Source organism: Chlamydotis macqueenii, chromosome 4 (assembly GCF_036417535.1).
Source record: "Chlamydotis macqueenii isolate bChlMac1 chromosome 4, bChlMac1.mat, whole genome shotgun sequence".
Taxonomy (NCBI): Eukaryota; Metazoa; Chordata; class Aves; order Otidiformes; family Otididae; genus Chlamydotis; species Chlamydotis macqueenii.
This window is the reverse complement of record NC_141559.1, coordinates 76563501-76582560: the sequence shown is the minus strand read 5'-3', so window position 1 is coordinate 76582560 and position 19060 is coordinate 76563501. Positions and strand designations below refer to the sequence as shown.

Below are 19060 nucleotides of genomic sequence, written 5' to 3'. Positions count from 1 at the left end.
GCTCTGTCAGGCAGGGTGCCAGGCTGCAAAGTTTGGCCTGACCTGCTGTGGCATTTAGGATCTCTCTCAGTACCAAGAAAATCCCCTAGCATGAAATCCAGATGACTTTAAAGCATTTCTAAGAAGGCAGAAGCACCCTGTGCTAGGAAATAACAACCTCAGTCCTGGATTTCCTTCACTGTTTAGAAACCCTTAAAACTTTTCATTGGGTTGCCTTCTCTTATCTAATGCTAATGCATGAGATGCCAGAGCACTGGACAGTTGAAACTACTCCTTACTTGGGTAAAGCCAGCTATTTTGTATGAACTATTTAAACCAAAGACCACTTCAGAGAACATGTTAAAGAAATCTGAGGGTTTTTTTTTTAAGCATGCTACCAAGTTTTTTTTTTGGCAACTCCATGCCACAGCACTGGGGCAGGAGTAGCACAAGAATGTTAAAACACCAGAAAGACTTGCAACTCCAGTGTGGTGTTTGATCTGAAACAGAACAAAAATCTCATTGTCACAATAAGACTTGCTTACACACCAAAAATTACGTGTAACCTTTTGGCTGTTATTTACTTTTTGCACCTCAGGATCAACTGACGTAATTCATGAAGCAGAACATTTGAAAAAGCTCAGTTGTTTCCTCATATTTTCAGTAAAGAAACATTTCTATCCTCCTGCTGCAGTTATCCATCTAAATGCCAGCTTTACTTGTTTTGGGGCAACCTCTGTGACAGAGCTTATTAGCTGCAGAAGAGCGCGAGTCTAGAGAAGCTCTTTGCCATGCACTGTCATCTTGAAATACCAGCGTGATCAGACGCCTCCTCCAGTGAAGGACCATCAGCACTCCTCACCAGACCCAGCTTCTTATCTGGGCGATTGTGAACAAATCAACACAGACACTGTGTCCTGCTGTTCTGCAACCCATACAGCTATTCTTGCATACGTAACTGCACAGAGAAAGTAATTTTGAGTCCTTAGGGGCTGAAAACAGCTATCATATTTTGCTATCATTTCCTACAGTCTTTTGCACTTGTTTTCACAGCTGTCTTCATGTTCTAGAAGGTCTGAAGTTTCACAAGTTTGCGTTTTCAGCTCCAAGTCCAGAAACAGATCCCTCCAGAATTCATCACTATGTGAAAGCTAAACAGTGGTATCTGCCTGACCATTTCAATCTACTTCTACATAGATGAATTACTTATTTTAATGAAAATAAATAGTGTTTTCCATGCAAATTGAAGACATGGCATATTCTTTTCCAAGAGGGCACATAATCTAAAACAGAGGGGGAGTGCAGTGAAGTGTGAACGAATGTGGAAGAAAATAAAATCAAGATATACAGAAAGAAACAGTTTACAGTGTGAACAGCTGCCTGATTTCTTTCCTTCTTTTAAATAAAGGCACAAATTAGATTATTAGTGGCAACAGCAGGAGAAGTAAGCCATGAACAAGTACAGAAACAAAGGATAGATTAGAAGGATAGATCAATAGTCTGTATTTACTCATATATGAGCTCTATTTAAGCTTAAAAAGCAATGACAGTAGGAACTCTACTTTCAGAATTAGAGTTTTGATTTTCTAGCACTTCTATTTAGCAAATTAGTAGGGACTGAAGCAGCATCAGCTGAGGACATTTTCCAGAACTCTGCTAGCAAAAATCAGTTCACTAATGTAAAAAAATAAAAACAATCCAAAAATATCTTTCAACCCCTTTCTCCCGCTAAAGCTTCACTCAAATACACAGCTATTCGAGAACTTAATTCACATATAACAGCACTTGCTTCAGGTTAAAGTAAATAAATTGTTTAATTTTGATTAATATTGATTTGAGAGAACTCCTAGTTGAGCAGCCTTGAGCAACTTTGGCAGGTGTTTCAATGCCAAACTCTTGGGACCCCAGAGCACTGGCAAAGCAGCTGCAGACCCCAAACTCCCCTTCCCACTCAGCTGTGGCTCCAATAAACCACCATCACGTAAAGTAAGAACTCTCCCTTCCCAGTACCTTCCTATCTATCAGAACATGGGTCAACTATGTTAAGTTGTCCATCAGTAATACTAATTATCTAATTACTGACCTGGTTTTGAGCAACTATTTGGTAAGTTTAGCTTTTTCGGAAGATTTGTCATCAAAACAATTGCAATAAAGCTTAGAACAAAAATCCTTAAAAGCACTTGTTTTCAATATAGGTCTTTCATAAATTGACTTAGAAGTGAATTTGAAATCACAGAAAAAGTATTTTTGGAAACAATGAGGAGCCATCAAAACACATGAAAGAGGTCTTGCTGAACTTCCCCCTATCGTAGTCCTGATCTTTGCTGAGCTGTATGCAGATAGAGGATACATGCACACCTCCTTGTATGACACTTCAAAACAAGGTTTCTGTAGTATTAGCTTATAATATTTTGCACAGCTATAATTTTGTTTAAGTTTAGAGAGAAATGTTTAAGATCACAACATAAGTTTCAAAGCATATACATTTGCCAGCATTTGGAGCAGGGGGAGAAGGTGGGCTATGAAGAAACATAAGACTAACAATGTAACGGGGTAAGCAAGCTGCCATTCTAAAATTCTCCAACATTTCTTGAAAACTTAATTCAACTTTCACTTCAAATGCTTTCAGTGCTTGCCTAGTTTTTAAACAGATGTTTTCATTAAAGTTCAGCATGTTTGAAAGCTGATGTATTTCCAAACTACACTTCATGCTTTTGATTACATACACAGTAGTGTCTTTATAGGAAGATTCTACTGAACAGCTGAACAAAATAAAACCATGGAGCCTTGACACTGTAGAACCAACTTTCTTGCATAAACTACTCAGCTTATCACGAAAACATAATTTCAAAATAGGTCTTACAGGAAAAAGTGATCAAGACTGGCTGAATATTAGTCTTACGGCTTCTTCAATTCAGCAGCAAGTCTAAACAGCTGAAAAACCTTCTGCAGACATGGGCTCTATCAGGTCTGCTCCATACACACTATGGTATGGATTATTTAGAAGGTATTTCTGTTGATCAGATGTTATAATTCTGCCAGTCCTAAATACTGCATCTCACCTCTAGAGCTTGAAGAATGTAAGCAGCAAGTCTAGCCAAGGAGCAGGTTTTAAGTTTTACATTCTGTTTAAATAAAAAAAACCTGCATTAGACCACACGGGCAGTTGAAAGGCAAATCCACTAATGTTTTTGGAGTAGATTAGCAAACTAATCTCAGCAGTGATTAACATAGGAAAACTGGTAAAATCTGATTAGCTAACTAGTAAACCTGCATGTTAACCAACACTCAGAAGAGCATTTAGTCATATCTAGAACAGAACTGGTTACCAACCTGGTGAAGCAAGGAAATAATTCTGTATGGCTTGCCACCCAATTACCTACCCATAGCTATAGCAAGAAGTTGTATTTTTAAAGAAATCCTTGAAGCTAGAAGTAACTTGTCTTACAAAGGTGTAAGAGAAGGACAGATGCCATCATACAAACTTTCAGCTAAGGAAAGTGGACATAAACTAGTTAAGTCAGTGACTAGTAGACAGTCCAGTTCCAATATCTTACTAGTATTTTTCCCCACACATTCTTATGTAAAGCCTACTAATACCAAAGGTACCACAGATTGGACATTTTACCCAGAGTCCCATTCTATTCAGCTTTTATTTTGTACAGTGCATCAAATGTAGGGATACTGGTGCAGAACTTTCCTTTCCTTACAGTTTTATCAGTACTTCTGCAAACTGTCTCCTCCCCCCTGCTTTTAACAGAACTACTCTCACAAACCTCCCGAGCCTGGTATCTACTGAAGGCAGTAGGGTCATATTCTGACAAGCATAAAGTGTTCTCTGACCATGGCGCAGGATTCAATTTTAAGTTTACAGAAACTAAATGAGCATCTTCAGTTTTCAACCATAGCAGTTGCCTCTGCTGACACAGAAGCTTGAAAAATGAGCTGTGTACATGCATTTGTACTACTTGCAAAGCACAGGCATGAACCAACATTTACTAGTTTTTAAATCAGCACCTTTACTCTCATGTGAGGAGGGAAGTAGAATTCTCAATAACTAGAGTAAAACATCTCCCCATCGAGCTGGAGCATCTGCAATTGCCATATTGAAACATTATTTGTTTCTGATTGCTTATTATCAGTTCCTTTAGTGAATTCATTTATATATGGGTTTGCTTGCTCTTATTTAACTTTACAGAATTACTCAAACAGTAAGGGGACACTTAGTCAAACAGATTTACACCAAGATGACTTTGAAATCATTGTATGCTGTTCTCGGGTTACAGTGGTGTCTTTTTTGCTACCCTGTGTACTGCTCTTCCCCATGGCTTCCTTGCATTTTAAAAACAAGCCATTTTTCTTTGGCCTCTGCTTCAAGCATCTTTTCATAGCTCTTTGTACTCTGTATCAAGCAGAGTGGACTTCAAAAACTGAGCTTTGGGAGCAAGGAGTAAATAACTTGCTATAGGGTGTAGCACTGGCAAGTACAAGAAGCCTGCTGCACTGCTGAAGGTAGTACGTATCACTACCAACACAAGCAAATCTGTAACAATTACAACTTAGTCCAGTTTATCTAGAAATAGCCTTTTTGCAATAGTTCCCTTCACACACTGAGGAAAGTAAAATCTCACCCGTGTCATTTTAAAAAAGTCTAACGATGGTCTGTTCCATCGTACATCCTCCTCCCGTCTGCGCTTTAGCCGGCTTTTCTTTTCATTCAGAACGCAAGGCTGAGAGCGGCATCTCAACAAGCCCTGACGCCGGCTGAGCTCGGGTGTGGAGGTGGGAGTGCTGTTGGCTGAAGGCAAGAGATTTCCTGTCTCGGTGATGTGCTCCTGGGAGAGGGAGAGGCGGCGCCTTGGGTTAAAGTCACAAGGGCCTCCAGAATTCCAGCGGGTACTCGAGCTTGTGCTGCCCTCGCTACTGTCCACAAACCCACTGCTGGCGGAGGAAGGTCTGGGTACTGGTGATGTGTTGAAGCTGGTGACAGTGAAGACGTTATTTAGCGACAGTATGTTTTGTGGCAGACTGATACTTGTGCTTCTCTGTAAGGTTGCACTTCCATGACTGTTGCAGCGTTGCAAGGTAGCGCTGCCGCCACTATTACATCGTCTCTTTGACACAGGAGTCCAAACCTTTGAATTGCCAGGCTTCCACGGCGACCGACAGCGAGCCAGCTCATCTGGCTCAGAGAGGGACCTACAATGGCGTTTTGTTGGTGGTGCCAAGGGCTGTCCCGAGTTTTCGTTAAGGTTTAATTCACTTATCCATCCTGACACCATAGACGTACTGGAAGATTCCTGCTGCCACTGCAGACTACCATTACTGGCAGTGCTGGTGCTGAACGGGCACACTGGGAAAGGGTAAGCTGAATTCCTTGTCGTGTCAGACTGAATTGGGCAACCCCCATTTAAAGCTTTCCAAGGACTCTCTTCTGAAAACAAAAGAAAGATACAGGTGAAAGATGCAAAGGAAAATGACAATTTGTTTTAAACCTAGTTTAATGTAAAACCAGAAATCAAACTCAAGCTTAGAAGCATGAGCCACAAATACTCAGCTTTTAGTCAAAATTTCACGCTATGTAACATACTCATTTTAAAGAAAAGGCAGAAAATTCCAAAAACACGGAGACTGAAGTATTTTAGGAGCCAATCCAGGCATTCCAGCATGTATATATGTACCTTGTTAATGCTTCTTCCTGAATACTGAACGATTACAGCGTTGTGTTGCTTGGTGAGCAACAGGGACTGCTTCCTGCTGCACAGCATATACCACAATTAAAACCTCTAATAGTGAGCAACCTAAGGTACAACCAAAATGGATTAACAAGTCATGTGAGACCCGCCAGGGAATACTAATTTTTTTTTTTTTTTTTAAATAAAAGAGCAGGATAATCTCTTCATAGTCTGCTGTCCTTCATTCGACTGTTATGCTTTTCCATTAAGAACTCCTTATTATAGAAAAGTTTCAAAGAGATGGGGGTTCACATTCTGTGGTGTGAAAAGCCTTCCTTTAAATGAGAAACTATAAAAAGTTAAAATGACACTGTAGATTAAATATGAGCAAAAAAGAAAAAAAGTGTAGAAAAAAAAACTTAATTCAATGCATAAAATAAAGTGAGTATCCCTTAAGAACCTCCTGCAAGTTTTACTGTGAATACAGACATAACCCAGAGAGCACAACTTCTCATCTGAAGTGGCAGTGCTGGGTTAAAAGCAGTCTGCCAGTGGAGCCTCTCACTCTTTTGTAAAGCATTTCTTTGAGAACATTCTGCACATTTTACAGCTGTTCCTCCACATTATACAATGAAGTGTAAGAACTACAGCAGACTTTGGATTTGCAAATTGAAAAGCAGCAAAACTGTTGGCCAGTTAACAGTGCATGCTTCATGCTTGGTTAGAAAATTTGCTAATTTAAACCAATTAGCCAAGTAAGTTTCACTTATCCTAGCTTTAAAGGAAGAACATTTAAAACACCAAGTTTTTCCCACATGCCTATTTTAAAAACCTTGATATAGCCTAAACATTAAACACTTGTATATTCTTATAGCTGGCAGTCTAAACTAAGTTTTAGGGTAATCAACAGATAAAAGATTTGCTGAGTAGCTTCAAAAGTTGCAAACCCAAATAGTTGTACACGTTCCATGCCCAAAGTATGTCATGGATTATCCTGTTTTTGGATCTTATTTAAAGAACACCCTATTGTCTCAAAATCATTTAACTGTGCAGACAGCTGGCCTATTCAAACAACATGTTTTATTAGAATTCCTCTGTCCTTCCTCCTCCATTCTTTCAGATGGGTACAACCACATACTGTGCTTTGCCTTAAGCATGTAAGCTCTTCAAGGCAGGGACCATCCATAATTCAATACAAGTAAAATAGCCAACACAATGGGATCCAGATAATGTTTGAAACTCCTAGGATCTACTGTAGGACAATTTCCTAGCTTGGACTGGCCTGATTTTTAAAAATCTTTAGGAAGGTTTCTCTCAGGCTGGGAGGTTGTTTTAAAATCTGCTGTAAAAAAAAAAAAGGTCAAGAGTTGCACATGTGTTTTGTTTACATGGTAATGGCATTTAAGATAAAATACCATTTCCCTTTGAAACCTAACACAAACCAAAATTCACATTTTACAGGGAATCCCACCGAGCAAATAAAAATCCTCCATGCTTAAAAGACACAGCAGAACATGCAAAATTTCAAGTCCCTCTCTTAATAAAGCAGTAAAAAGTTTACATATCAATAACTGGTATTTTCATTTTTTGCTAGATACAATTTACTCTTATTCCTGTAGGGCCAAGGCTGGAAAAGTAACACTTGTATGAGGACTTCAACTTGTGGTTTGCATCCAGCTGGATATTCTGTGTGGCAAAGCTTGTAAGAAGGTGTGTAAAGATGTGAGAGCTTTCTGCTAGGAGAGGAACCTGAAGAGATGTTTAGCATGAAAAACAGCACTGCTGTGCTTCTGTACACCATAGCATATATTGAACCAAAAAAAAAGTGTGTTACAAGGGCTTTTACTATGCAAAGCAGATCACAAGTACAAAACTAACAACCAGCTATTCCCAGTATTGTTCAAAGACCAGCTTAAACCAGCAGGCTCTACAACAGCATGCTCCATCCCCCTCACCTTATTTACAAAAGAAAGGCTGCTTGCTATACCAATTACCTCAGTAAAACCCAGCTAAGGTTTCTGAAGAACTTACCATTGATTTCGAAAGGGAACAAGCTGCCACTTTTGTTCAGCTTCTCAGATGAGTACTGAAATTAATCAGAAAAAAAAAAGTTTTAACTGTGTGAAAGAGCATACACCTCAAGGAAACTGCAGAGTTTTCAGTTTCCCTATATGTGCGTTTAACAGTGTCTTTAAAAGGACAGGGTTTTGCTGGGTATCTTGAAAAAAATTCCTGAACAGCTGATCTTCCTAAAAACCTTTGGCACCTAACTATCTGTAGTGTTTTCTGATCTATTGCTAAGTATCAAACTGTTTCAAGAGCCGCAACATTACCCCATGTGAATAAACTGTGAAATTACGAGTGATAATTTACTCTTAACGAAAAAGCTCATTTCAGTGGAGAGGAAACAGTCTGACAATTGGGTTTCTATTTTCAGTCATAAGGGTAAAAAGCAAAACACTTCACCTTAACCTAAGAGAGAGGAATAGCTTTATCTGAATTAAATATACAAACTCCTAAGGGTCTCCAGAATGAACATTGTCCAAATCAAGCTTTATTAGTATTTTACATGTTCTTAAGAATCAATATAGCGAAACGTTTTCTTATTTCTTAAAGTAGAAAAGCCATTTAAAAAAAAAATCTTTCCTATCCAAAAAATCACCTTTTGCAGATCGATAGTTTTTGAAATCCTAGTTTATTAGTGATGGTTCAATAATCGGACACAATGCAAGAGCCACACTTCAAACAAAGTTTGTGGGTGAAGGGCTTCAGAATTTATTACTAAGCCTCGTCAGTAGCATCCACACAGCAAGGTAAGCTTGTATGCAGAATGTTTTCTATCTTAACTAATTTTACCTAGAAAATATTACTAAAAAGGTATTCCTAAAAGACCTGGATTTCTCAGAGAATAGAGCTTGCTATCCAGCCTCCTATAAAGAAGTTATAAGCAAATAGCTTAAGGCTCCACCAGAGGCCACGGGCCACTATTTGTCCCCCATCACCACCTCGGGATGGAGAGGAAGATTGCTTCAGAGAGCGCACCGCACTTCATGTGAACATTGTTTGTGTCTAGCCAAAGAAGATAGCATTGTACATACATTTCCTTTCCAAACACAAAGTCAATTTTTAAACAAACATCCTCGGGCTACAAAGCTTTTCTTTCTTGCTGTACAGCAACATGCTGAGTGCTAGTGACAACTTGTTATCCTTCAGCTCTACATATAAGATACAAATGCTAAGCTATAGCAATATTCCCTTGGTTTTACTGTTTTAGAGGTAGGAAATAATGGAACAGATTAAAGGATAGGACAGAAATCATATTTTAATCTTATTTTTATCGACATCTGCATATGAGATAAGAAATTTGATTTTTCCTTTACATTTGCAACTGTAAAAGGAAGTTAAATGCATCTAAAAAGGCTACTTTAAATAAACAAAACTCCAAGTCTGAATCTCCATCAGATTTGCAGTTAACTAGCCCTATTCAAACCATCTGAAATGTGCAACTTGACAGGAGGAATAGCAGTCGCTTACTCATTTGCTTTTAATAACTCTAGTTGCCAGTTACATAGTATACATATTTTAAAAACTAGTATCAATCAGTTGCTCTAAACAGCTACTAAGGTATCATACAGTACACAAGAGCACATTAAGATAACAATAACAGTTACATTTCAGCTGTCCCTGAAGGAGAAACAAACAAACAAAACTCAAAGATAAGGTTCCTCAAGGATAAGCAAATTCCTCCCTCTCCAGTCTTCCCCAAATGAAAGGCAATATCAACCTATTCAACTGTCAGATAATAACTAAGGAAAATACATTTTTGGAACAGAATTCCATGTCAAAAAGTCTTAAAGCTAATGTATTTTGAACCACATGGAAAAGTGCAATAAGAATTACTCAATCATAACATAATAATTACAGATGTTTAAGAGACTATTCTCACAGGCTGAGATCTTGTATGCTCAGAAGGAACAGTATCTCAAAGACAATACCACGTGGCAATAATTAGATTGATATTTAGTTTTTACCAACAGTTTTCAGCCAAACATCTTGAACAAGGTCCTCTTCATGAATGCCTGAGTTATTTAATTATCAGCACTTCCATTACCTTAAAAAAGCTTATCCATCAGGTAGGGAACTAAACTACCACATCTTTGACAGCTCTAAAGCACTGAAAGCATTTTTCAAGGGGAGCATGGCAAAAGTGGGATCCCATACACTGACTATCTGTACTACAGAGAATGACTGCAATGTTTTCCAACAGAAAACAGACAGCAATTTCATCCTTACAGCTACTTCTGATCAGCTTCCAGTGAAGTCAGGGCTCAGTTCTGTGAGAATGTAGACATCTTACAGCTACAACTTGTTCTCTTAAGGGATCGTTTATGTAGAATCCTGTTAAGTTACAAGAAAGTGATAATTCTTTGGAGATTGAGACCAAAACCCCTCACTAAGAACGCCACATGTGACATCACATGCAGAAAAGGGTCAATAAGCCGCACCATTTCCACTAAAAGTTCAAGGCACTGAAAGAAGGGGTGACTAAGGGGAGAATAAGTAACGAGTCTCCTTTACGATATATACTTGGCTTTCTGCAACTGAAACAAAAATACTTAAACACACTATCTGGTAGTGTATTTTAATGATGTTTGGAAGTCCAAACTTGAGCAGACTCTATCAGGCTGTAAATTGTTCATAGAAGGGAGGATCTTTTTATCTTTACAGCACATGGCAGAAGTCTCACTAGATATTCCTGTAACAGGGCACTGAACCAGTTTATCAGCTCTCCTGGGTTGGCTATACTCTACCCTCCCCCATTCATTCCCTTTGTGCTGTCATCTACCTGAAGCTTCAACAAATGAAGAGCTTTTTTTTTTTTAATGACTATACTTGAGAAGATACTACAATTCCTAAGAATCTTTAAAGGGAGGTCTGCTATCCTCTGAGTGAAGGAACGAGGTCAAATTATTCAACAAGGTCACTTTCCTGAAGAGAAAACTCCAGAGGTCATACACAACCATCTTCCAACTACTAAGACAGATAAAAGACACACCAAACAGTGAAACTACTGAGCCTTAGCAGCTGTTCTTTCATTAAAATATTCACCTAAAAGAAGACACCTGGTCTTGAACTGAGTAAATGGAAAAGGCATGCAAATGAGACTGACAATGAACGATAATTTACATCACTAATTTTAAAAGTGTTCTTTGCTAACAAAAACTCAACTGTAACAAAAATAGTTCTGGCTTTTCTTCTACATACACTGCAATCTACTACATTAAGAACTTCACACACTATTCTCAGAATGGTTTCCTGATCTTCATAATTTTAATTTCTTTAGTATCAAGGCTTTTTCTCCATTTTCCAAATATATTTGAATTCCTCTAACTTATCAGCATTCTTCCCAAATCACAGGAAAGTCAGTGTTTATTATTCAAGCAGTAATGTAACCACCACCATACAGATGTGATTTCATTGTTTGAACAGGCCATGCCAGAACTCCATCTCTCTACCAAATATCCTCCAACTAGGACTAGACAGGGAGTAGTGAGGAGAAACGTTGACCTTTTCTCAGAATGTGAAGTAGTAATAAAATCACATCTTAGATTCAACCCTCAAATCTTCCAGCTAGTGGCTTTCCATACAAGGAAGTCAGCCCAATTTTAAATCTTTCAACACAAGTTACCTTCATAAAAATTAAAAATAATGAAAACCCAGATGCACGGACAGCATCTATAGCACATCTTCCTTCCACAAACGCTTGTCTGGAGATGCTCACATTTCCTTCTTAAGATGCACCTTGAGGTTTTGAATCTCACACACTGTTACTTCACAAACCAATACTAGCTTCTAGTACTATGAGTACCAAAAAAGTAGAAGCTTACCCAGAACATACAGAAAAACCCTCAAGACTCTTAAGATTCACGAAAATAAAGACCAACAATTTGATTTAATGATGCTGTCCACTCATGAAAGCCATAATATGCTTGCAGAACATCTTACTGTTGTGAAGTAGAGCCAACCAAGCAGAGATATGATCCCACCCTGCAATCTACAGTGCTCACTTGAGACAAAAGCTTGGGAGCACCTTCCTGCTTCATCATACAGATTACACAAATGAAACACCATACTTTGTCCGATACATGTTGTCTTTGTGCCCAGCTTGGCTAGCTGGAAGGTAAATGGCTTTGAAAGAACTATTATTTCTTTTATAACCCTCATTTACGACCTATGTTACAGAATAGCTTTTCCCTAGCTATTTTATTTACTTGTGCCAAGACAAGCACTTGTGCAGATGCACTGTGAAAGGGATCGAGAAATTGATAAGGGTTAACACTAACGCCAGCAAAAAAGATTAGTCTTAATCAGCACACAGGATGATTCACCACACGGTCCCACAGAACTCTGTGCCAGCACAAGTAATAAAAGGTGCAGGCAAGGCCATTTCAGAATTGCACTAAATTGTTTTTGGTATTAGAAGAAACTACAGCATTAACCTGAACTTCCTGCCAAAAACTCTTAGTGTGCTAGAGTTGATTCAAGACCCCTGCTAGCAGTCTTTTCCTTTATTAAAATTTAGCAGTTATCTTTACTAGTGGAAAAGCACACCCTCAGCAAGTTCACCAAAGACAGCAAGCCGTGTGGTGCAGTCAACGTGCTGGAGGGGAGGGATGCCATCCAGAGGGACCTTGACAGGCTGGAGAGGTAGGCCTGTGCAAACCTCATAAGGGTCAAAGTCAAGTGGAAGGTCCTGCACCTGGGTCGTGGCAATCCCAGGCACAAATACAGGCTGTGCAGAGAATGGATTGTGAGCAGCCCTGAGAAGGACCTGGGAGTGCTGGTGGCCGAGAAGCTCAACATGAGTTGGCAATGTGCACCCACAGTCCAGAAGGCCAACCGCATCCTGGGCTGCATTAAAAAGAGTGTGGCCAGCAGGTCCAGGGAGGTGATTCTCCCCCTCCACTCTGTTCTCATGAGACCCCACCTGCCATACTGCATCCAGCTCTGGAGCCCCCAACATAAGGACATGGACCTGTTGCAGCGACCTAGTACGCTAAAGTTTGATCTGCAGAAGAGTACCACTGCAATTAGAGTCAGTGAAACAAGGCTAGTGAGTTACATGAAGAATATGATCTCATGGTTCTCAGGTGGGCACTCCAAATTGATGGGAGGCTACTTTGCATTACTCACTCTGGAGCAGAGAATCTCATTTTCACAAGTGAAATGTGAACAGAACAGATTTCTTAGTGTCTGAAGAAGATGTATGAACCACAACACAGATCCACAGATTAAACCAGCTGAAAATAACCCGGTAAATACTATAACACTTTTCAGAGCACCAGGCATTGACACACTGGTAAAGCGAGGATCTACTAGCATCAGGAACAGTCTAGTAGTCACTAAATTGACTTTCAGTTGAACTGTATTTACCTGATAACCTGTCCTCCTTCTGGTAGTGCTGATAGTTACCTACATGGTGGTCAGTGACTTCTGTAAATGAACACTGTTGTCAGATATCAAGCACTTGGCTGTATGAAGTGAATAAAACTCCACCACATACCAGCACTTCTGGTTTTTTGTTAGGGGAAAAAGAAATCTTGAGAAGCTTTGATAGTTTTTTTTTTCCAGTCATTAGAACACTATTTTGTGAAGAGAACAAGTTTTTTGCTAATTATTTAAAATGAAGCTGTAAGGTTAAGATGACTGTTAAAATAAGAAAAACATTTGCATTTCACATTTACATGTTATTTTGCTAGATCCTTACCAGATTAATATTGTACGTTTTACACGTCAGATCATCCAAGCTCTGGTTCTGCAGCTTTTCTGTTATTAGTGTTACCATGGTAGTTGTTCCTTTTCCACTGCTCACACAGAAGTGTTGGAGGCTCTTTGGTCTCTTGTTTCAATACTCATGAGCCATTTCTGGTTTGGTTTAAAGTCTTCAGATTTATGCTTCCATCATATTGCTGAAATTTATTTCCAAACGCTGTCAGTGTATCATGTCTGATTTTCTGTAAGATTGAGGCAGAAAAAGGAAAAAGTCAGAAAAATTCTTGTGTACATCATAATTAGTGCTATAACAACAGGACTCATGTTTGGACCATTAATTCCTGCAAGTTTACCACTCTGACCAGTGCTACTACCTGGCATTTCAGATGACAAGCCTCTATTCATGAAAGAATACTCCTATTGAGATTTCATTCATTGCAACTTCGGAAGGGAGATGAGACTCATACACAGTACAGATCAGGATATTTCTTGCCTGGTTCCTACTACTAAACCGATCCTACCCAGGATTTTTATGCAAAGCAGAAGGAGAGACTAAAGCTTTCCCCCATTTAAATTACTATTGAAGTCATAGCCAGGTGTACTAGAAAACACGCAGATAGTTAAACATACAGAACGGTATGGTAAGTATTTGCCATTTTAAGACATTCTACCAAATTGCCTCATCACTAAATCCTTCTTGAAAGCAGAGTGGAGCAGTGAATGCTATATTCACTTTCCAAACTCTCAGCTATTTTTAATACATTCCCTGTGGATTTTTTTTATTTTTTAAAGATTATGTAATTGCTACCTGTCAGCAAACACCAGATCTTAAACTTGTAAGCAGGACAGATTACCATACACATAAAAGCATCACTGACAAAAGCTTAGACATCTTTATTCTGTGAGCAGTCATCCAAATAAACACTAGGTTCACTGGCTGTCTCTTTCTATCCTAAACATCCTCTACATAATTTCTTCCTCTCTCTCTTCTCTCAGCATCAGTAACCATTCACTGCTGCAATACCACTCCTCACTGCCACCCAAAAGTCTGTATTAGCTGGTTATTTTTACCACAACAAATGAACTTCTGTACTTTCAACTCAACATTATTTTTCCAGTTCTTAAGAAACAGGAAAAAACCACAGGACTTCAGCTTCTTCATTCTCCTCCTTCTATCATCAAGTCTTTCAGGTTCACCACAGCTCTAAAAACCACTTCCAGTTTTCAAGACCAAGTCTACGCTAGTATTAATTGTAACTTCTTCACACTACCTTCAGTGAACTCCCCATAGCTTTGTCTTACTGTGTCAACAAGAACATCTTTCCTCAACTCATGCTGATGATCCACTACTGACATGCACTAACCATTCTTGCTTATCATTTAAGTTGGTCAAGCATATTCAGCTGCTGCTTATGGAATTAAAAAAAAAAGGGAAGAGATCCATGCACAAGTATTCGCAAATTCAAACAAAGCAAAACAAGCCCTGGGGAAGGAACACTGATGCTGCTAGGACCAGAAGTTTATTTCCATTTGCTAGGTTTTAAAGTCTACAGTAAAAAAAGAACAGCAGGAAAAAAATTAAATGCATGTTTCTATAAAATATTGCCTGTTTTCCACACTGTCACTTACCAGCTGTTTAAATAACCAGTAGGAACAAGAAAAAAGCCACCTAAGTCCATGACCCAAGCTAAACCCATTTAAAACAAAGATATTAATAGTATTAATGGTAATGTTAGATTATCTTTTAAACCTGTTACCATTGAGTACATCCTCAAATATAATTTTCATATACTACCCATTCATTATTTCACCTTCACAGAAGTCTGTTACCTAACAGCTTCCCTTAGCCTGAGGGCTGTCCCACAATCTTATTTCTGCCCATCTTTTGACGTCATCCTCATATCTACTTTTATTTGCTGTAAGATATGATGCTTACAATTCCTCAACCATAAATAAAGCTACCCAGATATCTGGAGATTCCACTGGTCTGTTTTTACTGAATGAGTCCTATCTTTCAGGAAAGCACCCCAACAGCTTGAATTATTTACCACATCTTGTTCTGAAATTTCACCAAGTCAAATACCAAAACCACTCAAGTTCATACACTCACTAATAAAAGCTTCATATCCCCTTTTCAACATAAGCATCTGTCAAAGCAAAGCGCAGTTCATGAAAGTTTAAGGGCAAGTGTGTGAACAGAGCAGTATTCAGAGCAGCACGATCAAACATTACTGGGTTTAAAAGGGACATTGCAAAGTCTAACTAGTTCTAGAAATCCAGAATAAGAGTCAAAAGAAAGGCTGACTGGGGGTCACAAATTGTCTATATACAGACTGAAAACACACTGAAGTTGAGGAGCTTAGTAACTGGCACAAAGACTTTCAGATTCGTTTTAAGGATTAAGATTTTCACACTAAGAGGCTACTATTAAGAACCAGTTGAAAAGTTCAGCAGGTGTTTAATCACTTTTCCATTTGGAATGGCCATATAAGAACTTGCGTGGGTTTTTTACCTCAAGGAAAAAGCAAATCCAATAAAACTACCAGAGACAGGGCAGGAGCAAGGTTTTGATCTGTAATCAGTTAACTACAGCGTAGTTTATTTTGCTTAGTTCCTCTAATCTTCAACTGTTTCACTGAAATTTTAAGTCAGCATAATACATGCTGGAATAAGGACAGAACAGACAGAAGGCTATTAGTCCTTAGTTAATGAACCAGTACATTCAGTTGCATGAAGGGATAAAGGGGAGGCAAACGAAATCACAGAAGCACGGAACTTTCAGAATCAAGCTGAATTATACAATTTGTCCAGATTTTTATGTTCTACCAGATGTAAGAGCAATACTTAGAGTTGCAACTACTCAGGCCTTTTTCAATAGCGTCCAACCCAATCAGTTCTGAAACACAAGCAAAATGGAAACTTGAAAAAGTTTCTCATTTTAGCAACTCATACCAACAACGCTTTTTTAAACAGGACATACTCCGTTGAGAAAGATTTTTGAACTATGAACTTAATGGCTACATGGGACAGCGGTGAAAAAGCACCGTCAGCCAGACAAGCCTTCATGTATCAGCTCCAAGTTTCTACTGCTCCCTTCCTTCAAATTCCATTTCTCAATACCAAGCACAAACCCTAAGAGTACACATTTTAGTCCACATTAGAAGCATGCTTTGGAAGTGAATTCCTTCCTCATCCTCCTTTAATGTGCTTTATCTCACATCATGGACCAGTCTCACCCAGAAGTAATCCACTCTGAAACAAAGCCAGAAAATGCACTGCAGCCACCTTTAGGTGTTCAGCGCTGCGCTAGACTAATGCTGGTCCGAAGTAAGCCAGGCATATGCTGTGGACATCAGTATTAACTGTTTTACACTACAGATTTGCTCCTACTGAGCAGTCCTTCTTGCTAATGACAACATAACAAATGTTTTAAGTGGAAAAAATGTTACCATCATCAGGCCGATGAAAGCCATTCTAGGCTGCAGTTTGATGTACCTCAGCTGCCATCACAACTGCCAACACATTTTCTTCTCTGGTTACTTGTTGTCCACGGCAGCATGCCAGCACAAGTGTTTTTGCTACTACACAGAGAACTAGATCAAGGAATTTTTATAGTTGGATAAACACAAAACACTTCCTTTTGTTTCTGGTAAAGGTTGTTTTCCAGCTGGATCCGTTCCCCAGTCTGGTTTGCCATGAACCAGACACGAATGCTTGTGCAGGCACACTGGGTTGCCGACACGCTTACCGAGGTGCCTGTCCAACTACAAAGTCAGAAAAAAGAAAGGAAAAAAAAAAAAAAAGGAAGAAAGCCAGTTGACATTAGCATTTCCCACACCGAGTAAGGCATTCTCCTATAATGAGGAATGTGATGCCCTCTTCCAAAGTAAGATCTCAACGTTTTGCTCCTATTTTCCTTTTCCAATTCACACTCCTTTGACAAGTCAACCTTACCAGCTCACAGTGATCTGAAATCACCCCTGCAGCCTCAGCACCTTAACTCAAAGTGACCAAAGTCCTGGTTCACTCTAGTTGAGCTATTTATACTCTACCAGGAATTGCTCATCTCATCTTTGCTAATTAATATTAGCTGTTAGGAGGCAGAAGATTCTTAAGAGTCACTATGCCATTGCCATTTTAAAACTTTATCAATAGATATTTTCAAGCCTTGTAAGTCTTTGGCCCTCACTCAATATCTCCTAGAAGGAAGTTCCTTACACTACAGAAAACTCCTCATGGTATTTTCACATTTTGGGTTTTTTGTTTGTTTCAAGATCTATGGTATGTATTTAACATACCCACAGAGATGGTAAGCTGTTTACTTTATGAACCCTTCCCACCATGCTCTCTTTCCAGAGCTGGTTAAAGGCAGCTAACTTTCTTCTTCACTTTCTCCTTATTACGCCCTTTACACTTATCAGGCATCCCTCTCCAACCGCTTGGCGCTTCACTCTAATTGGATTTTCAGTAATAGGAACCATTTGACCAAACTTGCTAGAGCAACATGGATCCTGCTGGATTTGCATTTCTTCAGCTGCCTCACGGCATAGATCTTTGCACAACCAAGTTCTCCCTACCACAGCAAGCATATAACCTGCTTTCTATACGTCCTGTAAGTGTACCCCAAGGACACACACCTCTGCTGTCACCAAGTCTCTATGGGTAGCAACTGAGCCAGGCGTGCAAGTTCAAACACTAAGACACTCCTAGCCTTGAGGTAATAATAATAGCCCTTGGAGCTCTAATTTGGATGAAGTCCTACAAGATTATGGCCATCTTTCCCTTAGCACATCATCCTTTATGGAGCTTGACTAGGCAGTAGAGTGAGAAAGCTGAGCCATCCAAGACAAACACGCATAACAGAAGATGTTGGTCTGTCCTGTGAGAGACTTAATCTTACTAGGATCTCCTTAAAGTGAGGGGTATGGGTAGGAAAGGTGGGGAGGAAGTGAAGCTATTTTTATTGCTGAAAGACTAATGAAAAGGAATAAAATAAATTGAACATAAAAACAAACTCCAAACATAAGCCAAAGCTAACATTCCTCACAGTTGGAGAATGAGCTGTGATGGAATCAGTATCACCATTATCACTGATTTAAAGTTCTGTTCCACAACACGTTCTGAAGACTGAGAAAAGGAAAGATTTATTATTCTATCTCTATAGTACTACTAAAGAGAGGTTTCACATCTTTAAAAGTTCAGCCACAAGTAGCAATGACTTGTAAAATCTCTGCCAAAATTAAGGGTGAAGAGAGAAGAAAAGAAGTGCTCTTGTCACGAATTCCGTATCTTCTCAGTGACATCACTGTGATCTTTTTTGGGAAGACTACTAAGAATACATATCACACAACCCTCCAGTCAATTAAGGGATGTCAGAGGCTCATCCAATTTGACAACCTACTTTTAAAGTGATGAAGAGTCCTGATGAAGAACATAAAGCCAATTCAAAAAACTCTTCTTGGCTCTAAGAGAGTAAGGCAGCCAGACTAATTTCCAACCCACTTCTCCTCCTCTGCATCCCGCAGGACAAAATGTTCCAGCAACAGCTCATCTCGCTGGGAAAATTTACATTTGTTTGAAACACTTCTAAATTTCTCCTGTCTCTGAAAGTTCCATCTTGGATAAAGAAGAAA

At 39.1% G+C, this 19060-nt stretch overlaps 1 protein-coding gene across 3 annotated transcripts in view; it reads right to left on the bottom strand.

Annotated features, from left to right (window-relative positions):
- Positions 1-19060, bottom strand: part of FAM53A (family with sequence similarity 53 member A) — a 67788-nt gene that overhangs the window by 32035 nt on the left and 16693 nt on the right. For 2 of the 3 annotated variants that reach the window (XM_086747595.1, XM_086747596.1), the window contains exons 2-4: positions 13423-13669; positions 7686-7740; positions 4611-5413 (exon numbers count right to left, since the gene is read on the bottom strand). In XM_086747595.1, coding sequence (XP_086603721.1) covers positions 4611-5413; positions 7686-7740; positions 13423-13500 — 936 coding nt within the window. In that variant the 5' untranslated portion in view covers positions 13501-13669. The remainder of the gene's footprint in view (positions 1-4610; positions 5414-7685; positions 7741-13422; positions 13670-19060) is intronic. The other variant, XM_086747597.1, reaches the window with a different exon arrangement.